The sequence below is a fragment of the Hippocampus zosterae genome, chromosome 8 (genome assembly GCF_025434085.1).
Source record: "Hippocampus zosterae strain Florida chromosome 8, ASM2543408v3, whole genome shotgun sequence".
NCBI classification, from domain to species: Eukaryota; Metazoa; Chordata; class Actinopteri; order Syngnathiformes; family Syngnathidae; genus Hippocampus; species Hippocampus zosterae.
The window spans coordinates 14,084,071-14,108,841 of NC_067458.1; the positions used below are offsets into that span (position 1 = coordinate 14,084,071).

At 41.8% G+C, this 24,771-nt stretch overlaps 1 protein-coding gene across 3 annotated transcripts in view; it reads right to left on the bottom strand.

Moving 5' to 3' along the window:
• The window catches only part of pex5la (peroxisomal biogenesis factor 5-like a), a 78,431-nt gene extending 54,604 nt beyond the window's left edge, over positions 1–23,827 (bottom strand). For 2 of the 3 annotated variants that reach the window (XM_052074167.1, XM_052074165.1), the window contains exon 1: positions 23,249–23,826. In XM_052074167.1, the coding sequence (XP_051930127.1) occupies positions 23,249–23,269 (21 nt within the window). In that variant the 5' untranslated portion in view covers positions 23,270–23,826. Of the gene's footprint in view, positions 1–23,248 lie in introns of all 3 variants that reach the window. The other variant, XM_052074166.1, reaches the window with a different exon arrangement.
• Between the last annotated feature and the right edge of the window lie 944 nt (positions 23,828–24,771).

The following is a 24,771-nucleotide window of genomic DNA, read 5'->3' on the forward strand; positions in this document are numbered from 1 at the left end:
TTCAGTGTCCAGTGACACAGTGATTGCTTTTTGGAGCCTGTTAATGTAAACATTTTGAACACCGAAAACAGAACTCATTGTCACTGCCGGTTTGCATTAATTCTTCTTTGGCTGAACAATATTTACAGACAATGAGGCCATAGTGCCTCCAGAAAAGTTCAGTGCACCACAACTATAACCACTGGATCTACACTAGGCGCATCTGCCTCATAGCTATGAGGTTCCGGGTCTGAATCTGGACTTGTGTGGTGTTTGGTTGCTCTCCATATGTTTGCATCGGTTTGCTGTGAGCACCCCAGCTTCCTCCCACGTTCCCAAATATGCTTCTTAGGTTAAATCAGTGGTTCTTAACCTGGGCTCGATCGAACCCTAGGAGTTCGGTGAATCAGCCTCAGGGGTTTCGACAGAGCCTCTGCTATGGAGGATAAGACACACCCGATTCAACCTGTCAATTACCGGTAGTTATGACATGCCCGCTTGGCCATCACTGGCGGGTTCATTTTATTCACGATTAAAAAACCTATACATTATATTTATACTAATTGGGTTTATTTTTTCCTGTTTTTAATAAATACATGTTTTTATGTCTTGAATTTGTAAAATAATCACATTTTTATTTTTATATTTTGTCATGAAAGTTTCAGTGAAATGGGCCCATGGACTGGTTGGGTTCGGTACCTCAAACAAGGTTTAGAACCACTGGGTTGAATGAAAACAAAATTTTCTGTAGGTGTGAATGTGAATGTGCATTTTTGTTTGAGTATATTGGTTAGTGATTAATGATCTCCACCCCTAAAAGCCTTTGGGGGGGTCAAGGACCCCCCCTCCGAGTCTCTTTGAGCCACAGATGGTCAAGTCAGGACACAATTAATTTCCTCTTCTACCCTGAGAATTATCTGATTACATCGAAAGGGGAGACCATAAATGTTTTACAGTACTCATTGGAATGGATTGCTATCTGACTAGCCGTTGTCTTCACCTTGAAGATTCAGCACCTCTTAGGCCCTGATAAAGTCTTCTGTTACGATCATTTCATCAGTCCTCACTACCTTCATAATTAAGTGATGAAACCTAATGCAATATCAAAATTGTTCTATATTATCATACATTGAGCAGCTAAGCTGTATTCCTAATGAAGAACAAGCACTTCAGAAAATGGACAGAGGGATGTAAACAGGGCGGCACGATGGTCGACTGCTTAACACATCCTTCTCACAGTACAGAGGTCCAGTGTTTGAATCCGGGCTCTGGCTCTACATGTGGAGTTTGCATGTTTTCCCCGTGCCTGCGTGGGGTTTCTCCAGGGGCTCTGGTTTCCTCCCACATTGCAAAAACATGCATGGTAGGTTAATTGATCAGTCTAAATTGTCCATTAATGTGTGCCCTGGGATTGGCTGAAAACCAGCACAAAGTGTAACTGGCCGACTGCCCAAAGACAGCTTGGATAGACTATATATTCCACCTTTGGCCACAATGTGATGTGAAATTCTTATTAAGGAATGCCATTTTAAACTAAAAAGAACAACTATTAAGTCCAACCAACGTTTTTTTCAGCCTTTATTATAATTTATTCTATATTTAATCAGCAGCTCGCAGTTGAACTGTTTCCATCTGTACTGTCTGGCGCACTGGCCTCTGGCACTCTTTTTGGGGGGGCGCTCTGAATAACCAAACAGCACAAAAGACAATCACAAAAATCTGTGGGACATACAGCGCCAGTTGCATGAGGCTACAAGATATGATGAAGGCACATTCCAGGCTTGATGGGAATGTTTATGGAATCACTGTACATGGCCGAGACATGGGATGAAGCGCAAACCACCGGCCGCTTCTCATGAAACATTAACGTGGGAGCACAGAGCATGTAAAAAGCACGTCAGTTTCGACTTGTACTGGACACGTACATACACACACTTGCCTTCTGGGGCAACCGGCATCCGATACCAGGTGATGCATGTTTTACTCATGAATATGGATGCACTGGATCGTGTATCCAATGGCTGAAAACAATTGATGAACTCGTACTACTGATAGCAAGTGTTGACACTAGTGTAGGATGTAGCACACAGTGTTAAACACAATGTTGCCCCCCCTGGCCCCTTCCTGCTTGTGTTGCTCCTGTAGACAGCTTTTTGTTAATGAGTTTTTCATAAACGAGGTTATTTGGTAGGATTTTGCTGATGTTTACACTATGCTTACTTGCACAGTGCATAATTTATTTCTAATTATGACCATGTATTTTTGGCATCTTGTGTATTCCATGTTACCACAGTCCAAGTGTCTGGCTTCATGTGTGCATGGAGAAATTCACGCAATTCAACCAGTCAGCTGAATATGCATTTTATCAAAATGGATTGTCAGACGCGTACATCTTGCTTTGAATTACAGTAGGAGGCTGTTGATGTGAGGGTCCATATGGCTTTCATTTGCATGCCTGAGTTGCATTTCGTTTGGCTCCTTTGTCGCTAATTGTGACGCCCGCATTCGTGACATGCTATTGACGTATAGGAGGCGAATGTTAACACGCTCTCACAGCCTCTCAAACAGTCATCCGATGTACTGCGCGCTTGTGTGCTGCTCTTTCTTCTCTCCACTCACCTTGCTTCCTCTCAAGCTGTGTGGAGCCTCTCGAGACTTCTGCGCTATTACATGGCACCAAATAATAGCCTTGTTTGGCCTGCTCATTTTACTTGTCTTTTCCGCTTTAAATATAACCGGACCGGTGAAAAGGTGTTCAATTCAAGGTCAACTTTTTAGCATACAGTATAAGTAGATAATGTGAGCCTGTCCAATGATTGCATCAACAGTGAATGAATCGAGCAATGACTGTACAGTGAGACCAAGTCATGAATCAGTTTGTTCTTGGATTTAAATTTTACAAATAAAAGCGTGCTCTAAATAGAAAATTAAACGGCAACTCACCCTGTGGAAGCAGGGTGATCATGTTAATACTTCATCATGACAATGATTATTTCAGGTTTTGTAAATAATTCAAGTGATGAATTAGAAGGGAATCAGAAGCCATTTAGGCCTGATATGAAACACTTCAACTCCATTTTAATCAAAGGGACACATTTTTAATGGGGAAACATTTCTTCATGGTCTCTGTGAAACCAAATTTATGTAGTTGACTCTTACTATGGCAGCTTAAAAGAAGCTGATCGAGTCCTTTACGGCGTTCCCTTATACTATTTACTGTGACATTGCAAAGAATAGAGCAATCCTGTTTATGGTGCCAAATTATTGTGTAAGAGTGGCATGCGGAGCATTCATTTCGGTGTTCAATATCAAAGCTGAGATGCTTGTTCTTCGCAGGATGACCTAAAATTTGCTGAAATAAAAGCAGTGTAGTTATCGACACTGATCTGTTTTGAATACTGGTTGATCCCACACTGCCCAACAGCCCTGAAATTAAAAATGAAATAATGGTCAAAGATAATCACATATTTTCAATTGATTCATTGACATTGGAACTTTTATCAACGTACTTTACAAGCAACTGATATTTATGAATGGCATTGCTCACAGCTTGCAGCGGACGCACATGTTTGCATTGAGTTCCATTTCTGCCTCTATGGTTATATCATCACTGACAAAACACAAAAACTCCTTGCTCACTTTGCAGAGGTCTCATGATATATTTTGGTTGGACTCCAAATTGTTCGGCGTGAGGATCCGCTGTAAAGCAGAAGATTTTTAGATGTGACATCTTGTTTAATTTTCCCCACTCACCTAATGTGCATAAGCCAAATCTCCCATCTTCTTTTCTCCCTGACAGCACCCACACGCTTGTTCAGTAAGGAGTGACGTTAAGAGCTTAAAGGGGAGACCATAATGGCCTTGCAAGTCAAGAAATGTAACGGAGGATGGGCCCTAACACTGAGGCAGAATTCTTTCTTGGCTTCCACTTTAGCCACCTTCCTCTTTGCTAACTTGTCACCTCTTGACAGAACAAAAGCCGTCTCCTGGCTCCCGTGGCCAATTTCCTCTTTGCCCATTACCTTCCCATTAAGGAAAACTGGCAAGCAAGGACACAAAGGCCCTCTTGCAGCCAGCCCGAGTCATTACTTCGGCTGCAGCCGTGTTGCTCGCAGCTTGGCCTGCAGCCGCTAATGATGAGGGATGGCAGCAAAAAGCAAGAAGATCTCTTCTGAGCACGAGGCGGGTGTAACCTGATTACTAGCGACTTGCTCTGAAAACGGCTTTACATTCTCACTTTCCTTTCTCACTCCCAGCTTCCCGCTGCTGTCCTCCATACAGGAGGTTGCCGTCTTCTCCAGATGACTTTATCATTTTGCTTCGTAAGCAGCCGTGGCAAATTACGGCTTTCTCACTCGTGGTGCGCTACTTCTCTCGTTTTGATTTAATCACCCCCTCGCACCGAGGGATGCGGATCTAGCCTCCTTTCAATTACGAAGACATTAGCCACAGTGTACCACCGGGGAGTATAACTGCGAAGTGGACAGCACGAACCATTTAAAACACCAGACCCTGTTATGCAACTTCAGAGCTGGGAGCTTGTCTCAAACCGATCTTTCGGATGAGTTGACTTCAAGCAGAAACTGTGCCTTTTATCATTTGGATAGGAGCCTAAAAAAAATCACTCCAATAGTTATCCGTTTGTTCGATCTCAAGTGTCCTGTGGTACTAAAATAGATGATGAGCTATTTATGGAAAGAAAGAGGGAGAGGGACAAAAAGTGATGGACTCTTGTAGACAACCAGGAGTAAAACAAAAATTACTGTCACAGAGGGTTTTTTTTCTTTTGGCAGCCTTGCTTTATATAGATGTGTATCTACTATTTATTGTAAGAAAAAATTACTCTGGAGCTTGAATACCTTTGGACAAGCATTTTATGACAGATTATCACTGATAGCAATACATCCTTTATTTTAGTGATTCTTTACATCACAAGCAACTGACGACTATAATGCCACACACACACACACACACACACACACACACACACACACACACAAGCACACACACACACACACACTAAATAATCAGGTTCCCAGACACCAGCCCATGAGGCTTTTTTCCCCCTTGGGTGACTCTGGCCATTTAAAAGCGCTGGAAGCGATAGCAGCAGGGATAGAGACTACTGGGAGAGAGAAACAGCAGCAGGATGAGGAAGAGTGTCGTCGAGTCACTATGAACAAGCGTAAGAGTGAATCTTTTCATGCCTGATTATTGCTACTTCAGCCAATGGTATTTTTGTCAATATTATCTGTCAAATTGTGGATCACAAAAAACGACACATCAGTCATTTCGTTACTCCAAAATGGGAAACAAATCCAGCAAGAGAAAGCTGATAGAAAGCGGATGACAGCATGTCATTAAAAGAAACAAACAAGATACCATAGACATGCCAAACCTAAGCGGGCGGCCCGGTAGTCCTGTGGTTAGCACGTCGGCTTCACAGTGCAGAGGTGCCCGGTTCGATTCCAGCTCCGGCCTCCCTGTGTGGAGTTTTCATGTTCATGCGTGGGTTTTTTCCGGGTGCTCCGGTTTCCTCCCACATAACAAAAACATGCGTGGCAGGCTGATTGAACACTCTAAATTGTCTTGATGGGAATGTTTATGGAATCACTGTGAGTGTGAGCGTGGATGGTTGTTCGTCTCTGTGTGCCCTACGGATTTTCAAGACTAGCCACTGAGATCTCGAAATGGCAAAATATGTTTTTTTGAGACTGCGAAAAAGAATATTTTCAGCTTTTTTTATCCATTCATCCATACATCCATTTTCTGATCCGCTTTATCCTCACAAGGGCTACGGGGGGTGCTGGAGCCTATTCCAGCTGTCTTCGGGCAGTAGGCTATGGACACCCTGAACTGGTTGCCAGCCAATCATAGGTCACAAACAGACGAATTTAGAGTGTTCAATCAGCCTGCCATGCATGTTTTTGGAATGTGGCGAGGTAATCGGAGTACCCGAAAAAAACCCACGCAGGCACTGGGAGAACATGCAAACTTCACACAGGAAGACCGGCTACCCTAGCTTTTTTTAACGCAGATGAAATTGATGAACAAACTACATATGTTCGTGGGAGGCAGCAATTTTTTGTAAGCTTTGAACTCTCCCACGATCCCACGAGCAAATGACAAATGGCCGCTGATGGGCAGAAGAAACCTTTGTCCACAAATGGTCAGTATAATTTTTCACAAATTGATTCTATTGCTGAAAATAATTTGAGAACCTCTCGAGAACGCTTGACTATTGGAGAAGTGTTGTAAAACTCTCTCACTCTATGGGAGCCATGCAGCATTGTGTTGTCTCAAGATTAAATGTCTGGATGTTTTTTTTCTAGGCAGTAAAGAGTGAAATGATTGTTTTAAAAATGGGTCACTGTATGGATGCAGAAGGAACTGGTCCGCTTTAAAGGTCTGTGCGTGCAGATTAATTGCCGCCTATTAAACTGCTAAATCCATATCTTTAATTTTTGCAAGATGATCTAACCACAGTTTTTGCTTTTGTGAAGTATTAAAGAATTTTTGGAGCATGTTTCTACCTATTGCTATTGTGTTAGTGTCTCAATCCAACTAATCTGGTCAATGTGGTGTGGTTATCTCAATTTCACATGCAATTTCACCCGATCTAATTTCTAAGTAGGAAAAAAAAGCCATTTCCAATCCATGCTAATGTATGCAGACTTATACAATACACAACAGCATAGCGTTTGTACATATACAATGTCTTGTACATTGCACACGGATATATTTTACGCACAGGGTTTGATGTCATGTTAGAAAAGCTGTGAAAACAACAATAATAGGATTGAGGATTTTTTTTTTTTTAGCCAAGCATCGCTAATCATATCACTGCAAATCCTAGGTCAAGTGTAGGTCTCCTGAAATGATGTCCCACTTGCCCGCCTTGATTAAAACCATGCACACTCCCTCTCTTGGAACCTTGACACTCAACTCCTCCTCAATGCTGTCGTCCCAGCCTGCCTCTGGTTCACCAGTCCGTCGCTGAGGCTGATCGTGGGCCCCCGCAGGCCTAATGAGATGGGCTGCTAGCGAGGGCTTATTGTTCGAGGATCCCCAGCCATGCTGAGAAAGGAAATTAACACTCTCCCGATTCATTTACAATAACACCGGAAGGTGTGACAGTTTTGGCAAAAGCAATTATGGTGGAACTTCCAAATTTCATAAGTTAAGACTTCAGCATGCCCTTTGAGAGCTCTGGTCAGCCAGCATCCAAGGACAGACGAACGTGCAGGAGTCGTGTGTTTCAATATTTTTCTTTCTGTGTGGCTTTTTTTTGAGACATAAGATAAGATAAGATAAGCCTTTATTTGTCCCACATTGGGGAATTTGAGCAGAGAGGAACAAGACTGTAAACCTTAGCCGTTAGTTTGCATGTAAGTGGGGATTTGATTTGTACATTTAGTCATGCTTTGTATCATACATGTTTTGGTCCTCTTATCCTTACTGACTTAATTCCTTGAAGTAAAAGGGTAGTGTGACAGAAAAAAAAATAGTCGGCTTCATTACTTCCCACCACTGATATTACCGGTTGATGAAAATAATGTGTGAGTTTGAAGTGAATGAAATAATGGAGTCTATTTGCTGGCATAACATTCGATGAATATCATTTGTCACAAATGTTTTTGTTCATTAAAGATCCAAGATATCAAAATCCTGAAATAACACGCATAATGGCCAGCGTCACTTCCCCAGGGGACCATTATTAAGCATCCACTTAGCAAATCATTTGTGCTTGCTGATGTTTTAAAAGCTTTTACTGGACGTGCTCCGCGAAACCAGTCAGAGTGTTTTAGCTGATCCACGTCACCTCACGTACCATAAATATGCTGACACACGCACTTTCTCACACAGAAACTCGGTAAAGCAAAGAAATGGCATTGTGAATTTCCACAGTCAGTTGACAGAACTTTAATATCCATCTTTGAAATGTTATCACAGCAGATTATGGCTTCACTAACAATTTTCCATCCCCTGTGTCATCCAACGACTAGTCACTGTTTTTCTGTTTAATAGCTGAGCTCAAACCTTCTTGTCTCTGATGATGAGGTTCGCTTTTGGTTTACCCACAACAGGATGGAAGTCAACGCATGGCTAAAGATAGGCATGTCAGTCAGGGCGGTTCGTGACGATAAAAGCGGATGATGCATCCGTGCTGCTTTACATCTGATGAAAGGCGTGCATATGCACCGATGATCCATCTTTGTGTGCATTTTTGTGAAGAGGATATACTGTATATGAAGATTTGTGCATTCCACAAATGGACTGAAATCATTGTATGTTTGAACTAAAGTAATTATACAGCAGACCTGGAGAGTGCTTCAAGAGATTTCTAGCAAACCAACTTTGGGAGACATAGAGTAAGTAAGTAAGCGTAACAACTGGACATTATTTGTGTGCCAAAGTTGAAATGAGTCTGTGTTTTAATTTGGAATAAAATTAGGCACAAATAATAGAGTGGTTCACTTTTTTTTTTACATATACCATTTTGTGTGCATCTGCAAAATTACCAACTCTTAGTCTAACACCCCTGCGCAGAGATTTAGGCCGTGTGCTGAGCCACATTTGCACCGGTCACAAAAATCTAAACATAGGCAGCGGCACTGAATGGGTACTAAGTAAACCTAAATAAATATGGGACAGGATGTGTCTGTATGTAGAGGGTGCGCTGAAGGAGCTCCACTGTTGCTTTGAACTCAATAATTCTTCTTGTAAAGTGACAGTTAATTGTTTCCCACTGGCAGTGGGTTAGGCTGTCCAGATATATTTTAGTGCATGTAAAAAAAAAAAAAAAATTAAAGGGCGTAGTATCAAAAAGTATCCATGGCAGGATTTTCTCCTTGAGTCATTTATCTGAGGAAGAATAATGTGCTGATAGGACAGCTCCCACTGGCAAAAACAACACGACAAAAGCTTTGTGAGAGCTCATGACTGCAATGAGAAACCTTGACGCCAGCCAGCTATTACCAAGTATTGCACCGAATTCCTCTGAAGACCTGTGGTGTTGTCTCTTTCGAAGACAGAGGACGCGCCAATCCGCAAAACACCGCTATTCCCATTAACGTCGCATTTGTCTAATCTGCTGTCATTGAGATTTAATCTAGTCCAACTCGCTTCCTTGTTTTCCCAATTGGGGTTCATATCCACTTATGGAACCCTAGTTTCAACATTCCAATGTTGCAATGTCAAAACGAGACAGTGAAAGCAGATCGTTTTGAATGTGATGTATTTGTCTTAAGGTTAGTGCCACGTAATTGAACGTTACGTCATTGCACTTGATTCTGTAGAACATACTGAAACAGCATGTGAGCAAGCCATCGAACGTTCATCGGTGTGAATGAAATTCGGCATGACCGTTTTCTCACGCCCGGTCACGAGTGTCACGCGGTGCACGCGCCAGTGTCTCATTTTCGGCATAAATCTCCATACTGAGGAGCCATCAAAGGGCAATTTCACCACTGATCATCCACAGTGTTTTGACGGTGCCTGTGAGAGTGTGTGTGTGTGTGTGTGTGTGTGTGTGTGTCATGGGTGCCCCTCATACATGATTAGAGGCGAGTGGTGGGGCTGATTACACAAGGAGCTTGCAAAGCGCACACAGTCATGTCATCTAGCTTAGTTTATTAGCATTTCTCAGCGCTGCCAGCCTGCAAGTGGATGCCTTTTTAAAACTTCATGAGCCCCTTACCCCCACCCCACCCCCCCCAAAAAAAAAAAAGAAACGAATGAGAGGCTCGCAATACAATCATGGAAATGTTTTTAGAATAGTTTAGTGACACTCGTAGTGATTGGAATTGAAACGGTAAAAGTGCCATAAAATTGGAAGTAAAAATACAATTCTTTATTTCTGGAGCCTTCGTCATTTGCATTTCTTCAATGAGAATGACGCGATGTAACATTCAACGGGGGGTTGGGGAGCTGGAAAACGTTGCTCATTTGACTTCCATGATGCATTTATGAGTTGCAGTTGGGAACGTCACGAGATTATACGTTTACATAAGCAAGTCTGCCACCCATCTCATTTACCAGACGAGTAACAATTTTCTTGAGTGGAGTTGTTTGGCATTTGAAATGATCAGATCAACAGTCAGTGGTTAGCGGGCATTCGTGTGGGTTGGCAAAAAAATAATTTGTTGTCATTGATTGCGGTAACTGATAAATGTGGAACTGGTTTATAAAAGCAATATTACACAGATGATTGAAGTTGTGCTGTCAATCATCTGTGCTTCCTGTGTGATATTGCTTAATTATACGATAGTCATACGAAGCAAAGTGGTCTCCGTTCCTGGTTTCTCAATAAAATATGAATACGCAATGAACACTGCAAAGTGGGCTGTGCATCACCTTTATGTGATGAAACTCGCCTCCCGGGTTCAAGCGGGTCATGCCTGTAAACACATTGCTCAATGTCATGTGTTATCAGCACTACGGGTCATGGCATAATTTTAAGAATCATTTCTAAAATGTGTAAATGTTGCAGAAAACATGACCAATGCACCCACTTTGACTCCAGAGCAGTTTTATTCAATTACCATTATCTCCCATGGGGAACTAAAAATACATGTGATTGCTATCGAGGTTAAACGTGCCACTGCATCGTTTTTTTGTCAACAGAATCGTCATGAAAACTTACTCGCTACTTTTATTGATGAGGTGTTTGAAACGTGTCACTTATAAAAGATTGATTTCGCATGCCCTTTTCGGATATAAAAACATTAGAACAACACAATAAGAGCACTTGGACAAGCCAGCATCCATGCGCCTCATGGCATAGTTCCTCTTTGAATCTAAAGAGGCGATTGTGCCACTGAAGCGCAAAGGAGCCATAGCTCACACTCCAATTTTCCTCTCAAGTTCTTCACTTTACAGAGGCGAGACACTGTAGCGTGAAAGGAAGTCATTTTTCAGTCACTACACATAACTCGACATTGGCTGTGCACTATGTGGACAAAAATGTTGGGACAGCCCCAAATTCCGTCTGAAACTTAATGTACAGGCATTTACATATTAACTTGATATTTTGGACAATTCTCTGCAGTTTTGGGAAGGTCTTTTCCTATTCCGGCACGACTGTGCCCTGGGCACAAAGCAAAGTAGATTACTGTGATTGGATGAGATTGGCGTTGAAGAAACAGGGAGCACTGACCTCAATCCCATCAAGTACCCGTGGGATGAGCTATAACCGATTAGGAAAACAAAATGGAAAACGTGTGTAGCCAGTTGTCTGTTGTTTTAGGTCAAACATGCCTGTCGCCCCCAACAGCATTACTATCTATAGCTTTATTTCTCGCTACACCATCATTAAAGTAGTTCCTGACCTTTTATATGGCAGACTGGCTTCCCACTCTGAGGTACTGTACGGTACAGTATATGATGTCTTCGAGATATGCTTTAATTGACATTCCTGAGGTTAGAGGAGGGTGAGTGCTAGGAGCAGGAAGTGAGTATGGATGACAACAATGAGAGAGGATGTAGATGCATCCCTCTTGTTCTTCCTTCCCCCAACAGTGTGAGCCCTGGATGCTGCTAAAAATGGTTGCTGTCTTGAGATGCACTGACAACTTTTGTATGAGTGGCGTTTTCCTGACTGCACTTGTGACCTTTTCATAAGACTATAGTTTTTTTGGGGGGGAGGCATATCAGGCTGAAAATGGAGCACGAATTTCCTGTGGCTTTTGCAAGTTATCAGTTACCAGTGAGATGCAACCCTTCTTGTTTTATCTGAAAACAGTGACAAGCCATGACCACAAGGACGTGCCATTTAAGGTGGAAAAGTATGCATGCCTGGCAAAGAGTATTTGGGTATCACGTGATTGCTGCCATAACATCGAGAGTGTGGACATGAAAAATACGTGATTCTGTCCCTCTTTATTTTTTGGATATCTTGATATGAACATTCAAGATACTAACATCTCAAAATCAATTATATCATCGACATAGATATTCCCTGCATGCAACTGCATGACCAGTTCATTTTTACGCTTTCCCTGAAATGCAATGCTAAGGCCACCCCATCACAAAGCTCATTCCATGTGGCCCTGAAACCAGCCAATGACATACATCCGAGGGTGGGATCAATGAGGAACACACATATTTCAGACTCGGAGGCGAATCTATAAAAGAGAGCGGAAGGTAAGGAGGATGCAGAAACTGCACATTTGACAGATTTAGTGGCAAAAAAAGTAATGATTCTTTGAAGGACTCTTGGACAGAAAAAAAACAGAGTGAGATATTGTGCAGGCCGTACTCGTTGAACAAAATCTGAGACGAAGCAAGGCACCACCATGTTAAACAAACAAGACCCAGCAAAAATTGTTTAATGCATTGAGCAACACTGTCAGGGCCGCCGCATACTACGCGATGCTTGTGAACCTGAGTTGGACCATATCGACAGTTGGCACATTGAGCGATTTAATATTTGCGAGTGCGACTTGAACTTCCGCAGCTTGTATTAGGTTCTGACCTTCCTCATATAATATATTGTGCTGTACCACTTCTTTGAAATCTTAAAAACACTCAGTCAGGAAAGACAGTCTGCTTCAGAAAGAGGATGTGGACAAGGATAAAGAGAAAAGTATGGATATATTCAAAGGCGTGGTTCACTCCCATACACTTGAATGCACTTGGCATGGTAGTTACCCCTCGCGTACATTTTTACCGGAAGCTTCGCTATTTCATCCACAGGCACATATGATTGCAGTACTGTACATTATAAATATCTCAAAGAATCTATTGATGTTTCATTGCATTGTAGCGCTCAAAACCTCAAGATTTATGAAATTAATTAAATAAGGAGTGAGACAGAGAGAAAGAGAGATTTTTTTAGACATGCATATCAGTGGATATAAAAAGTTGACACATTTCTCTCTGTTCAAATGCGAGGTTTTATGACCAAATAATTCAAACACATGTGAGAGGAGAGTCAGCACACACCCGCCACAATTTAAAGTGACTCAGACCCCAAATAAAGTTCTGATGTTCCAGCGGGCTTTTCTAGACCTCTTTTGCTTTCGCATGAAGTTTTTGTGCTAACACTGACTGCTCTTTTGATCTGTTCATAATTGTCTTCAGCTTGACTAAGGCCCCAAATAGACAAAAAGCTACAACAGCCCAAAAATAGCAACAAAATGTCATGTCTGTTATTCACTTGGCTAGCAAAGCCCTTAATGGCACACAGGCCTCAGTGCGGTGATACCGACAGTGCCATGGACACGCGGGCACTCATTGCCTCTGTCATTGATGGATTACACACAGAAGGGAATGAATTGGAAGATACAATAGAACGATGTTTGTCTTGTCACACCTTTAAACAATGTGATGGATCCGTGTTTTTCTGATTGTTTCCTGTGATCCCAGGAACCAGGTCTTCACATTTAACCAAGTAAGAAAAGACATCCTTACACTGTTGTTGACATGCTTGTTCAATTATTTTGGGGTTTATTTTCAATTAAGAAAAGAAGGACCTCTCTCCTCATCTTCCACTGTTATAACTGTGACTTAACTCTGAAAACTTTCAGGCATCCTTGCTGCAGCAATATGTACAATAATAATCATTTAGATCAAGGTTGTGAATCTATGGAATCAGTCTTATCGACTCGTAAGGGTATTTAACTCATTCAGTACCAGCAAATTCTGAACCAAGTCTGAAAAGACGTTTAAAAACGTCTTTGGGAGTGAATGAGTTTTAATCTGGCCTTGTCAATAAACATCAGATGTACTGTTCTTATAAAAAAAAAAAAATCCAACAAACAAAACCCTAATATGCTGCAGTAACTTGAACACAAATAATTCAGTTTGTCATGAACACGACAGAGTTTGTTCAGTCTCCATGAGTGTGGTGGCCGTTTGCTCAGGAGTTGCACCTTTTCTTTCACAAGCCATGCCATGCTGTCGGATTATTCAGCCTTGCTCACCACTCTTGTGTCCAAATGCCTGCTTATTCGAGACTTGTTTGCCTCTTAGCTTTTCACGTTGTATTTGTTTTTTGTTTTTTTTCATGTATTTCTTATTTCTCGGTTAGTATTGGATTTCCTTGTTCTTTGGGCGACAAGTGCTTTACATGTATCTTGTTCTTTGCCTTTTGCAATCATTTTTGGTTTGTTTCACCTTTTTCTGGTTATTTGTTATCGTCGGCGTTCTTTGTACTTTGCCAGCCTTGCGTTTTGTAAATGAACATTTCGGGTAACAATCTTGCCCTTGTCCGTGTTTACGGGATCCACTCGTATCCGAATTATTGCACTTTTGTTTTGCATGTAAGCATTGCTCATACTTGCCATGTAAGATTAGTTGCAGTGACTCTTAACTGCTGTTTATTTGCCGTATTGCAAGTCAGAATCAGAATCATATTAAGTCAAGTCAAGTCAACGGTATTTATAGAGCACTTTCAAACAGCCATCGCTACACACAAAGTGCTGTACATAGAGCAATTTAACATGATGATATGATAATATGATGAAGAACACACGAATAATTTGTTTCGGATAGTTTGAGACACGCAAGTACTCCAAGAAACAAGCCACTATGACAAAAAGTACATTTTGGACAAAAAACATTGGTAGAGGTTCATGCGGTCTCATTGGTTGTGACACATGCTAGTCACGTTCATCTTGGCTGTCCACCAACAGCGCTGTTCAGTCTTGATGTGAGTGAAAAGGAAGCCCTTTGACCCTCTGAACAACCCGCTGTTGACTAGAATCTGTTGTATAAGTAAATATGAATCACACGTCTGTGTCTTCTCTCATTAGTTCTACTTGTGTGAGTATGACTGCTTGCGGGCAAACCGATGTGCAGAAATTCAGGTGCTGCATTTAAAAAATGGAATCTCAATTTGTGATCCGTGCCTACACACACACACACACACACACACACAATGTAAAGTGTGACTGGGATCATTGCCTGTGGGACGGCTGCAGGTGAGCGATCGCGTCCTGGTTGAGAAACCGACCTGCCTTTTCATCCGCTCAGCTGGTGCACCCTTGAACTCGGCATACATAACATTGTCACACCACGATCCACGCCACAGCCCAGACCTCAACTTTTGCTGAGGAATTCATTCGCCGTATGGTAGTTGATTCGCAAGGCACTCACCCGACGCTCAAGGAGTGATGCACACCGGCAAGCGTCATTTTCGTTCCTGTTTTTTTTCCACTTGCCTTGTGCAAGCGCTTTTTGTTTTCTTCGCATTATTCCTGGCTTGCTCAGCGTCGTTATTTGCACTTTGTTGGCCTTGCGCCCATTTTATGTTAATAAATATTTTTGTTAGATCAACTATCCTGAGTCTACGTTTTTGGGTCAGATTCTGTCCGGAACCTTACGGACGTCCGACACAAGTGGAATACTGTATTATATGCCTGTATACTGTAAAGCACACCTTCAATAAACTGTTTTATATATAGGACGCGCTGTATTATAAGGCACAGAAAATTGAAGCTACAATAGTGGCTGCGGTTGCATTATCGATCCACTAGATGGAGTGACGCTAAAGGGAATACAATACAATTCAGCTGTATTTATATAAAGCCCTCAAAACTGCTGCAGCCGTAACAAAGTGCTTTATAGAACTTTTAAAATACTACATCAAAGAAATCAGAATATTGATCCATATGTAGCTCCCTCAGGATGCAGCATGAATCACGGCACAAAGTCCATAAAAATACAAGGTTTATTCCTTGGCATAAATACAAATGGCATTACAAAACAATAAATGAAAGACAAAAGTGATGAAGACAATTGATTCAACAAACGTGCACACAAACTTCATGGGGTCCCATCCACAAGGGGCTAAATATCTTTAAAAATCTTGCTTGTCTCCTTCTTCCTTCGCTTAATCAGCAGTAAACTATGCTTTTGGTATTATCTTTGTTTTATAATGGCTGCGCAGGGCTCATAGAGTAGTTGTCTGTGTGAGTGCTTGTTGGCAAATGCACGTGTCAATTAGTGTCTGGCAGAACGTTTACGTTAAAAATTGTTCCTGCTAATAATCACCACTAGATAGGATAGGAATACTAATATGGAAAACAACTCAATGGGAAATATAAAAGGCTTGTAACGCCATATATATAAGGCACATCGGATTATAAGGCACACTGTCTGCTTTTGAGATAATTGAATGCTTTTAAGTGCGCCTTATAGTGCGGAAAATATGGTATTTTCAATCAAATGACATTTCGTACAATTTTAGAGCTGTTTTAGAGCTCTGTTTTCTGCTCCCTCACAACACCACTTGCTTCGTGTGTTTAATTCAGCTGACCAGCCAGTTATCATTCCCCGCCCCTCCCGCTTTCTGCAGTATCACAGCCTCTCATCTCTGACTCTGCACTTCATACCCAACTCTCCCACGGCCCCCTGGGGAGGTGTGACTGGCAGTTTGAAGACCCCTGATTGCACAACAGCTGTTGTAAATCTGTCTTTGCAGAACATGTTGGATTGTCACGTACATTTAGCTGAAGTGTTACCGTGCATATGTCCTCAACCCTCGTGAGTGTTGAGCAATAGTATGTAGTTGCACTGCAACCCAGCCGATACGAAATCATCTTTAATTTGTTTACCTTCATCGGATGAAAACTGCCTTTTAATGCCATTAATTGCAAAATGGGTCACATGTATGATGAGCGTTGACATTGGCGGTACTCACAAGCTCGATTTAATTGGGTTATTAAATCACATACATAGCAACATTGCTTTTATGGAGCATTTCCTTTTATTTGTATGACAAGCACACATACTTGCAAAGAAAGATCGTTTTTCTCGGACCGTGGGTGAAGACTGAGCCCGTGAGCTCAAATCTAGAGGTGCAATGTTAGGAGTCGACATATCAAAAGATGAGCAAGAAAAGCAGATTCTCTCAGCAAAACAGCGATGCTGAGCAGACTTGGCCTGCGAAGTAGACAAAGGTGACATTTTCAAATCTGTTTTTTTGAATATGGGAGAATCTGCTCGAGTTGGGCGCAAAAATAGGGCCCCAAATTTGTAGGGAATGCAGCGCGGATCATACAGAACATGTATTTTTTTTCTTTCAATGTTTATTAGACTCTGTAGTGTGGCTGTCAAAATGCAGAAAAAATGTTTGAGTTTGAAGCAGTATTTGCACTCACTCTCGCTAAGAAATGAAATCTCTGAAAGTTGATAAGATTCACCCATTGGCTATAAATGTCAGCACCAAATCTCATAGCAGTCCATCTCTGAACCTCCATCCCTGTGGGCCAAATTGAAGGACTTCCTGTGTTATCTTCAGCACATTATTATCTTTGAAACCACCAATGTGTAATAGGAAGTCTGAACATCTGTGAAAGGCAGTTTAAAAAAAAGGTTTCATAACTAGGTGCGACAGCATGATTTTTTTTTTATCCCATATTAGACACAAATAAGCAAATACAATATATGAAGATCTTGTTCAAATCTGCCACACTGAAGCACATATTTGCTAATCAAGTGCTCTCGTCAGCGATCTAGCTCATACTTCCCTGGACGACCGAATACATGCTGCCTCAACTTGAACACTGAGACTCCTGGTTTCTGGAGCAAATTAATTCCCTGCTGGAGAATGACTGTTATGAATGGCTTTGGAAAGAGAGAGAGAGAGAGAGAGAGGGAGAGAGAGAGATGGATGGGCCACCTATTCATTTTCACGGCCCTCTGCTCCAAGTTACAAAGATGCTGAGGCGTGTCCTACTTTTGTGAGGGGGGGAAAATGTGGCTTTGTACAGCAGCTCAGGGGACTTTCCATGTGGGCCTCGCAGGTCTGCTGTGCTAACACGCTTGGAGGCAAAACGGAGGGAATCTACTGAGGGTCAAAGTGATGTATGACCATGGAGCAGGTCCATTCAGGTCCTTCAAAATTATGGACTCTCAGATGCAGGGGTTTGGGTGGGGGTAGTGGTGCTGCTGCTGGTGGTGGTGGTGGGGGTTTACTTTTTGGGGTGTCCAATACAGGACAGGCAAGCCTGGAAATACAGTTCAAGGCTTGTAATCTCTTCAGACAGCATTATTAATATCTCAAGATGAGCATCCAGTAGCCCAAGCTATTAAAATTCAAACTGTTTCATCAACTCCCTGCTAGAATGAGCTCAACATCTTGTTTTGCATGCAAATAATTCAAACCGTTAAAGTGTTTCAAAAATATAGACCATGCACCGTCCTTCATCACTGTCGATAGCTCAGCAACAACATAAGCCAGCAAACTATCCATCCATCCATTTTCTATAAGGGTGTGTCCTCATTACGGTCTGTAGTGAATTGGAGCCGATCTTAACTGACAGGCAAGAGGCAGTGTACACCTTGGATTGGTGGCGAGGCCCCATGGAGCAATATCGAGAGAAAAAGATGAAGACCAAGAATTTAAAGTGTTCAGGTTACCTAACATGCATGTTTGGGGAATTTGGGAGAAAAAAAATACAAACTCCACACAGGAAGGCCGTTGCCGAGACCGAACGTCGAAACGAAATCTGTGTGCTGCATATAAACCAGCAATCTATCCACATGAACATCTCCCGCAACTGCCTCTACTGAATCAGTGACGTGCTTGATCAGTAGTACTCATGATACTGTTTTTCATGTTACAACTCGCAATTCAAACAAGCAGGCTTCCTTAATTGATGAATCACAGCAGAGAAAATCCTTCAACTGACCTTATTAGTCAACAATTACACCGAGCTATTCCAGTAGGTATGTCAATCTATTATGTGATGCTATGTTAACCTTTACATAAAGGTTGGCAAAGAATAATCTTCTGAACCCTGGTGCGCACTAAACAAACACAATTAGACCACTTAAACAAGAGACCTCCGGTGCAGTTCATTTCAGCTCAAGTGAATGTGAATGCTTTAAAACTCTCATTAAAACGGCAGCAATTATTTCACGGTAAAGATCGCTGGAACCGCCATCTCTCTGCTAGGGCGCGTAAAACAATGCTTTTTAGAAATGAACTTTTTGAAGCTTTTTGTAACATCTCGACTGGTAAAACTGGCTAAATATACAATTTGCAAAGTTGAAAACGTGAATCGTCACGAAATACGTCACAACCACATATGAAGTTGGGACTTTGTGCCTTTTTTTTTTTGGTCTTATGGCAAAAAATGCTGTGTAAATGCTGAGTGATCAGCATTTTCCAGGAATTCTTTTTTAATGACGAAGTGGGAAGCGACACTTAGTATTCATAAGCATAGTAAATCTATTTGTTGTCTCTTCCATGTTTGTGTCAGACTTGTCATGGCTTTCAATAAAAAAACGACTGAGTCGGAGGATAATTCTCCTCTGCAAACAGCACCTGCCACATTACTCATCGTCGTTTCGTGCGCTGTTAAAATAAAAACGCCATTTTAATTTGCTTCAGAGTTAATTCATTCTCGTCACAAAGCCACAAACGAACCTGCTAGAACTTGACATGGTTTGTCATGCTGAGCCATGCTCCATTTTAAAACTATAGTATGAAATCTACTACTGTATATGGACAAATATATTGGGACACCTGAATATGCATGCAGGAAGTGAAAAATGGAATTAAATTAGGTATGACAAAGGCTTCCGCATTTCCATGGTGATTTTCGACAACATATTTAACAATGTCTGGGGGAGTTGTTGTCCACTTACCAGATAGACATTTGAGGACTGATGGTGTGGCTCACACCCTTTGTTCTAGTTTGAGGCACTTGAACAGAAGATCTACCTGACCAAATTCAACGTAGAAAGCATAGAATTTTCTTGTGAGGTCAATTTTTCATTGATTAAGAGGTGACTTTATAGTACTCTTCTCTCGTGTTCACACTGCACAACACGTATATTTCTCCAGAGGCTCTAAAACTATATTTTGGGGATTTATTACCTCCCACTGATGAACGTATTTCTTTTCCTACCTTGTTGCCACCATCTCTGAGAGAAACGCTGTCTGTGGCGCTTTCGTTCCAGTCAGGGAGCGCCTGATTTCCCTCATTATTCTGGCTCCTGAACTAGGCAGGCCTATTAAATAGGTTTTAATCAAGACCACGGTTCATTACATCAAGGAGACTTTAAGCTGTCGCGATAAAAATAGCATGTGAGACCTCAGTCCATGCGCCTTCGGTTGACCAGCTGAGCTGTAGCAGAATTCTTGATGTCATTCTTCGTGTCATTTACATCCCCCCCCCCCCCCCCCCAATTTAAAATCCAAAAAGCAATGACAACAGTCTTGAGACTTTCATCTACTTCTGATGAGTGATAAACTCCATGCAGACCTTTTCTGCGGGGACTTACATTATGGCAATCAAATTATGTAATCACCCTCTGCTTTACAGAGCAAACAACCAAAGGCCTTGTAGTATCTCTTCCATTAATCCAAGATCTATTTTGTGCCCATAATAGAAGCACTCCCATAATCAAATTTCTGGCAAATATAAATAATGGGTTTGGGGGTGGGGGGCATAACAAAAATTACACCGCAAATGGTAAAACCAGGATTTCATGATTGTGAGACTTGGAATGATGACACAGTCCAGTACTTCCTAGACTATAAAATGACTGCAGGTGGTCTACTTTTTTTTGCTGTTATTTTGTGTGTGTAAAGGCATACCGTCATGATGTCACACTTTTATACCTTGTCTGGGATACATTTACCCCAGAGGGAAAATGAGAGAAACAGAAGACTGCAGTCTGGAATTGTTTTCCGATCAGACTCCGTTCCGAGTTCTATTGTTTGCCTGCCAAGTTGTCACGAATCACACAAGAATTTCGCATCGTTCGCGAAACCCGACTCACGCCAAGACATTCGATCCACCTGATATTGTCTCATCATTTGCAGAGTCACGGCGACACTGCAACTGTAATAGTGTACAGCGCAAACATCCTGCATCCTTGTGCAGACGTTCGTAATTAGAAACTAAATAAAATGACTCGGTGGCTTCTTGACTGAATTTAATAAAAGTCTTGGATTGACAGTAATGGCAAGAAGGGTTTCCATGTCAGGAAGTAAATCTGATAGCCCTTGTTAAGAGTAAATGACTTATGCTGCATTGCTCTCTGAAGTACAGTACAAGAACCTCGTTGAGAATGCCACACAGGACTCACTGAGCAATGACGAAAGGTAAAAACATCACTCAGGACAATACATCCAAGTGATGTATTCGGGTAGTCTCGACTTGATGGTGTTGGAAAGGTTTTACTTCAGCAGTCTGTTTATTATGGTGTTTGCCATATGCTGTCGCAGACTATGTCGGGCTTCGTCTAGTGTGTTGTTCCCATCCATTACAGCCCCCATAATATGCCTATTATTGACTGAATACCTCTCTGACAGTGTCGGAGACAATAATCAGAACAGTAGAATTGTTTACAGACACATTTCCTAAAATGATTTTGGCCAAGTTTGTCAACAGTGGCCAATGATTCCAGAATGAAAGAAATGTCCATTTCAATATTTTGTCTTGTTGCACTAGGTTCAGGTCGGACAATGTCTACGTAGCCTCTTTTACAGAGAGACCACACCACCATTGTTTATATATATATCTATAGCTATAGCTATAGATATATATAGCTATAGATATATATAATTATTATTATTATTATTATTATTTATCTGTGTGCTTTATTACATGTGGCAATCAATTAGTGCACCAACAGAGATTATAAATATCAAATCTAGTATGGATGGTGATTCATTGTTAAGTCTCTTGGCTGTGTGTGTGTGTGTGTGTGTGTGTGTGTTTGTGTGTGTGTGTGTGTGTGTGTCCCAGCCCGTCAAGATATTGGTCAACTTTTACAGAGACGCAGCATCCTCCAATCAGATAATTTGATGCGTAGTCATGTCAATATCAACTGTAATGTGTAAAACACTTCCTAGAGAATTTTAACAGGGCGGAAGAAGCGAGTGTCCATGAATAGGTGTTGTTCACCACTCTCTGGTTCTCATATCACTCCCATTGATGATTTAGCGAAGGGGTTAACTTTGTCCCCCAAATCTGTGTCTGAGCTGTTTATATAGAACATATATGGGAACTGGCAAGGCTTTGAGCAAGTACTGACTGTAGAGATGACAACTTTTCCTTGATCAATTATGAGCAGGGTTAATCGACAATCATTTGCCGCATAGAGACCATTATTCTTAATTAGTATGCCCATCCCTAATTTATACACACAAGTTTGTCCAAGAGAACAATGTTGCCAACATCAAATTGAATACCTTAGCTGTGTAAATGAATGTTTTCAAACATCTCGTCAAATTCAGCAGCTGCTTTACACTCGAAATTCCAATATGCATTTGACCTTAATGGCATGGGACGGGAAACAGAAAATTTCCGAGCACTGGCATGTCACGAATTGAAACATCATATCGGAATGCGCAACATTTGATAACAACCCGTAAGTCACAAAGCAGGCTTTGCATTTGGGCTGTGACAAATAACACTGCAAAATCAGACAAGAGCTGCCAACTGCCTTTTCATGCATTTTCAATGAACTCCGCATGCTTGAGTAATACATCATGAAATATTCAAGTTTGGTTTTTAATGCTCCTGAATACTGACTCAGGAGTTTTTCATTACGTAATGAGAGCGCAAAGTATCTTTTTCACTTTGCAAAATTGCATCCAAAAATAAAGAACATAGCACCAGAAGCTGGATTGTAAACTTAAAAAATATATCGATAGCTTGGGATTTTTTTTTTGCATTTTTCCCGCCTTGCGCGGAGTAATGTGGATGGCCTAAGTTTACATATTCACTCCTCACTGGTGATGTAACAAATGATTCTGCTGTCTGCAAATGAATGTCTGATTGGGTGACGTCACACATGGAGTGTGCATGTTGGAAAAATCGCCAAATCCCTCTTGGTAGAGCTGTTTACATGTGACATGCACCTGCAAGATCCTTTTGCCCCTTATTTGTGTATCTGTGCGCGTGGGTGTGCGTGTGTGCGCGCGAGCGCGTGCATGCGTCAGCTTCCTCTAGTTCGCCGTAAGGTGAGCTCCGGTATGGATCCAAAGCATAAACATGTAAAAGGGGCTCATCAGTTTACGACGGTCCCGTCATACGCCGTTCCGAATTACGAACGGGTGTGTTCATGACCTAAGTGCTTTCACAGGAAACATTGACTGGAATCGTGACGTTAGAGACGGACAACGTAGCATTCCGACTTACGAACATGCGCGTTCGAAACTTCGTCGTAAACCAAGGATTACCTTTATACATGACCAGATAGATGACTTATGTTTTGCAACAACACATCAGATTCCAAAATGAAGATGAAGCAAACCATGCAAATAAAAAATAGTAACACCAGTGATAAAAGCGGCTCTTACCTGTAAATGCCCCTGGTACATATTGAGGCGTCACGAATGTCTCCGTCAGTGACTTGTTCCAGACTTCTTGGGGCTCAAAGTCAAAGTAGAAGTGGTGACATTGAATGGCTGTTGTCAAGTCAAAGGACGAGGAGGATATCGAGGCAGCAAACAACCGCTCAGGTGCTCAATGTGACACTTAAAGAAGCAGCAGCTCGCCGCCCGGCCATTTGAAACTCGCCGGGTCGTCCCTCCCTCTCTCGCACCGGGCGCTCACTCGTCAGTTTGAACGGGACTAAAAACAAGTCTCGATCATCCCGCTCGCTGCTCTCTCTTTCTGCCTCCCTCTCTCACGTCTTCTTCGTCATCATCATGTCTGGACTATGTGAGCGCTCTCCGTGGTGGCTTTTCTTCTTATAGAGCGCTCATCATCCTCGTTCGGCCGCCGCCGCTGCCTCCGAGGCATCCCTGCGGTGGGTGCCTCCCTCCGTGCTGACGTAGTTCACCTCTCTCACTTCATGAGTGGTGCCTCATCTTGGGTTTCTTGCAAAGTTCTATGTTTACAAATGAAATATTGCTCAATCAAAACCCAGTTGTATAGCCCCCCCCCCCCCCCCCCAGACCCCATATTTGAAATGGCATTCTTGTCTTACATCTGGTAAGTACGTGGTCTATGTCATCAGCACTACTGAGGTTCCCACAGTAGTGCTGATGAGAAATTATGGGCCCCTCCATCACTTAAGCTGCCCATCCCTGCTGTAAATTGTCCATAAATGTTGATGTGCATGTGAATTGGTGTTTGTAGATAATGTGCTCTGCAATTGGCTGGTGATCAGTTCAGGGTGTAGGCCTGTAGGCCAACCCCATTTCTTGCCCAAAAGCATCTGGGATAGGCCCTCTTCCAAGACTTGCGTGAGGTTACAACCATACATACAGAAATTTGCTGGATGGAAATACAGTATTAGTTTGTCTTGGCCCTCAGTATTTCTCAAACCTTTAATACCAAGTAATGTACTTGTCTTCTCCAAGTTCCACCATAATGACCAACTTTAAAATACGGTAGCATAGCAGTTGTAAGTGTTCATAAAAAAAAGGCTGAGGATGTATTCCTAAAAAGTTGATTTAACATTATTTTCAGCTATTGTAATATAATCCATAATTTGAACATTATCACTGCGCTTAAACACAGAAAAGTTAAAAAGGACTTTAGTAAAGATTCACTTAAAATTGATAACACGCCCACTGTATTACGCTAATGCTGATCGACATGTTTTCAGACCAAAAGTGGACAGAAAGGAAAACACCTCCAAATACATTATAAGGACTCCCTTATAATGTATCATCACTTTAAAACCACTTTTGGTTTGGCTATATATGGGGCAAAAAAAAGTCACAAGGAATTCAATGAATTTATGATGCACTTACACACCATTCCATTCATTTAGATGGCAGGTGCAGCCTCAAAGTACAAGACAGGAACTTGTAAAAGATCTGAGGGTAATTGGGACATTAGTCACAAAGAACACAGTGGCACCACACTACAC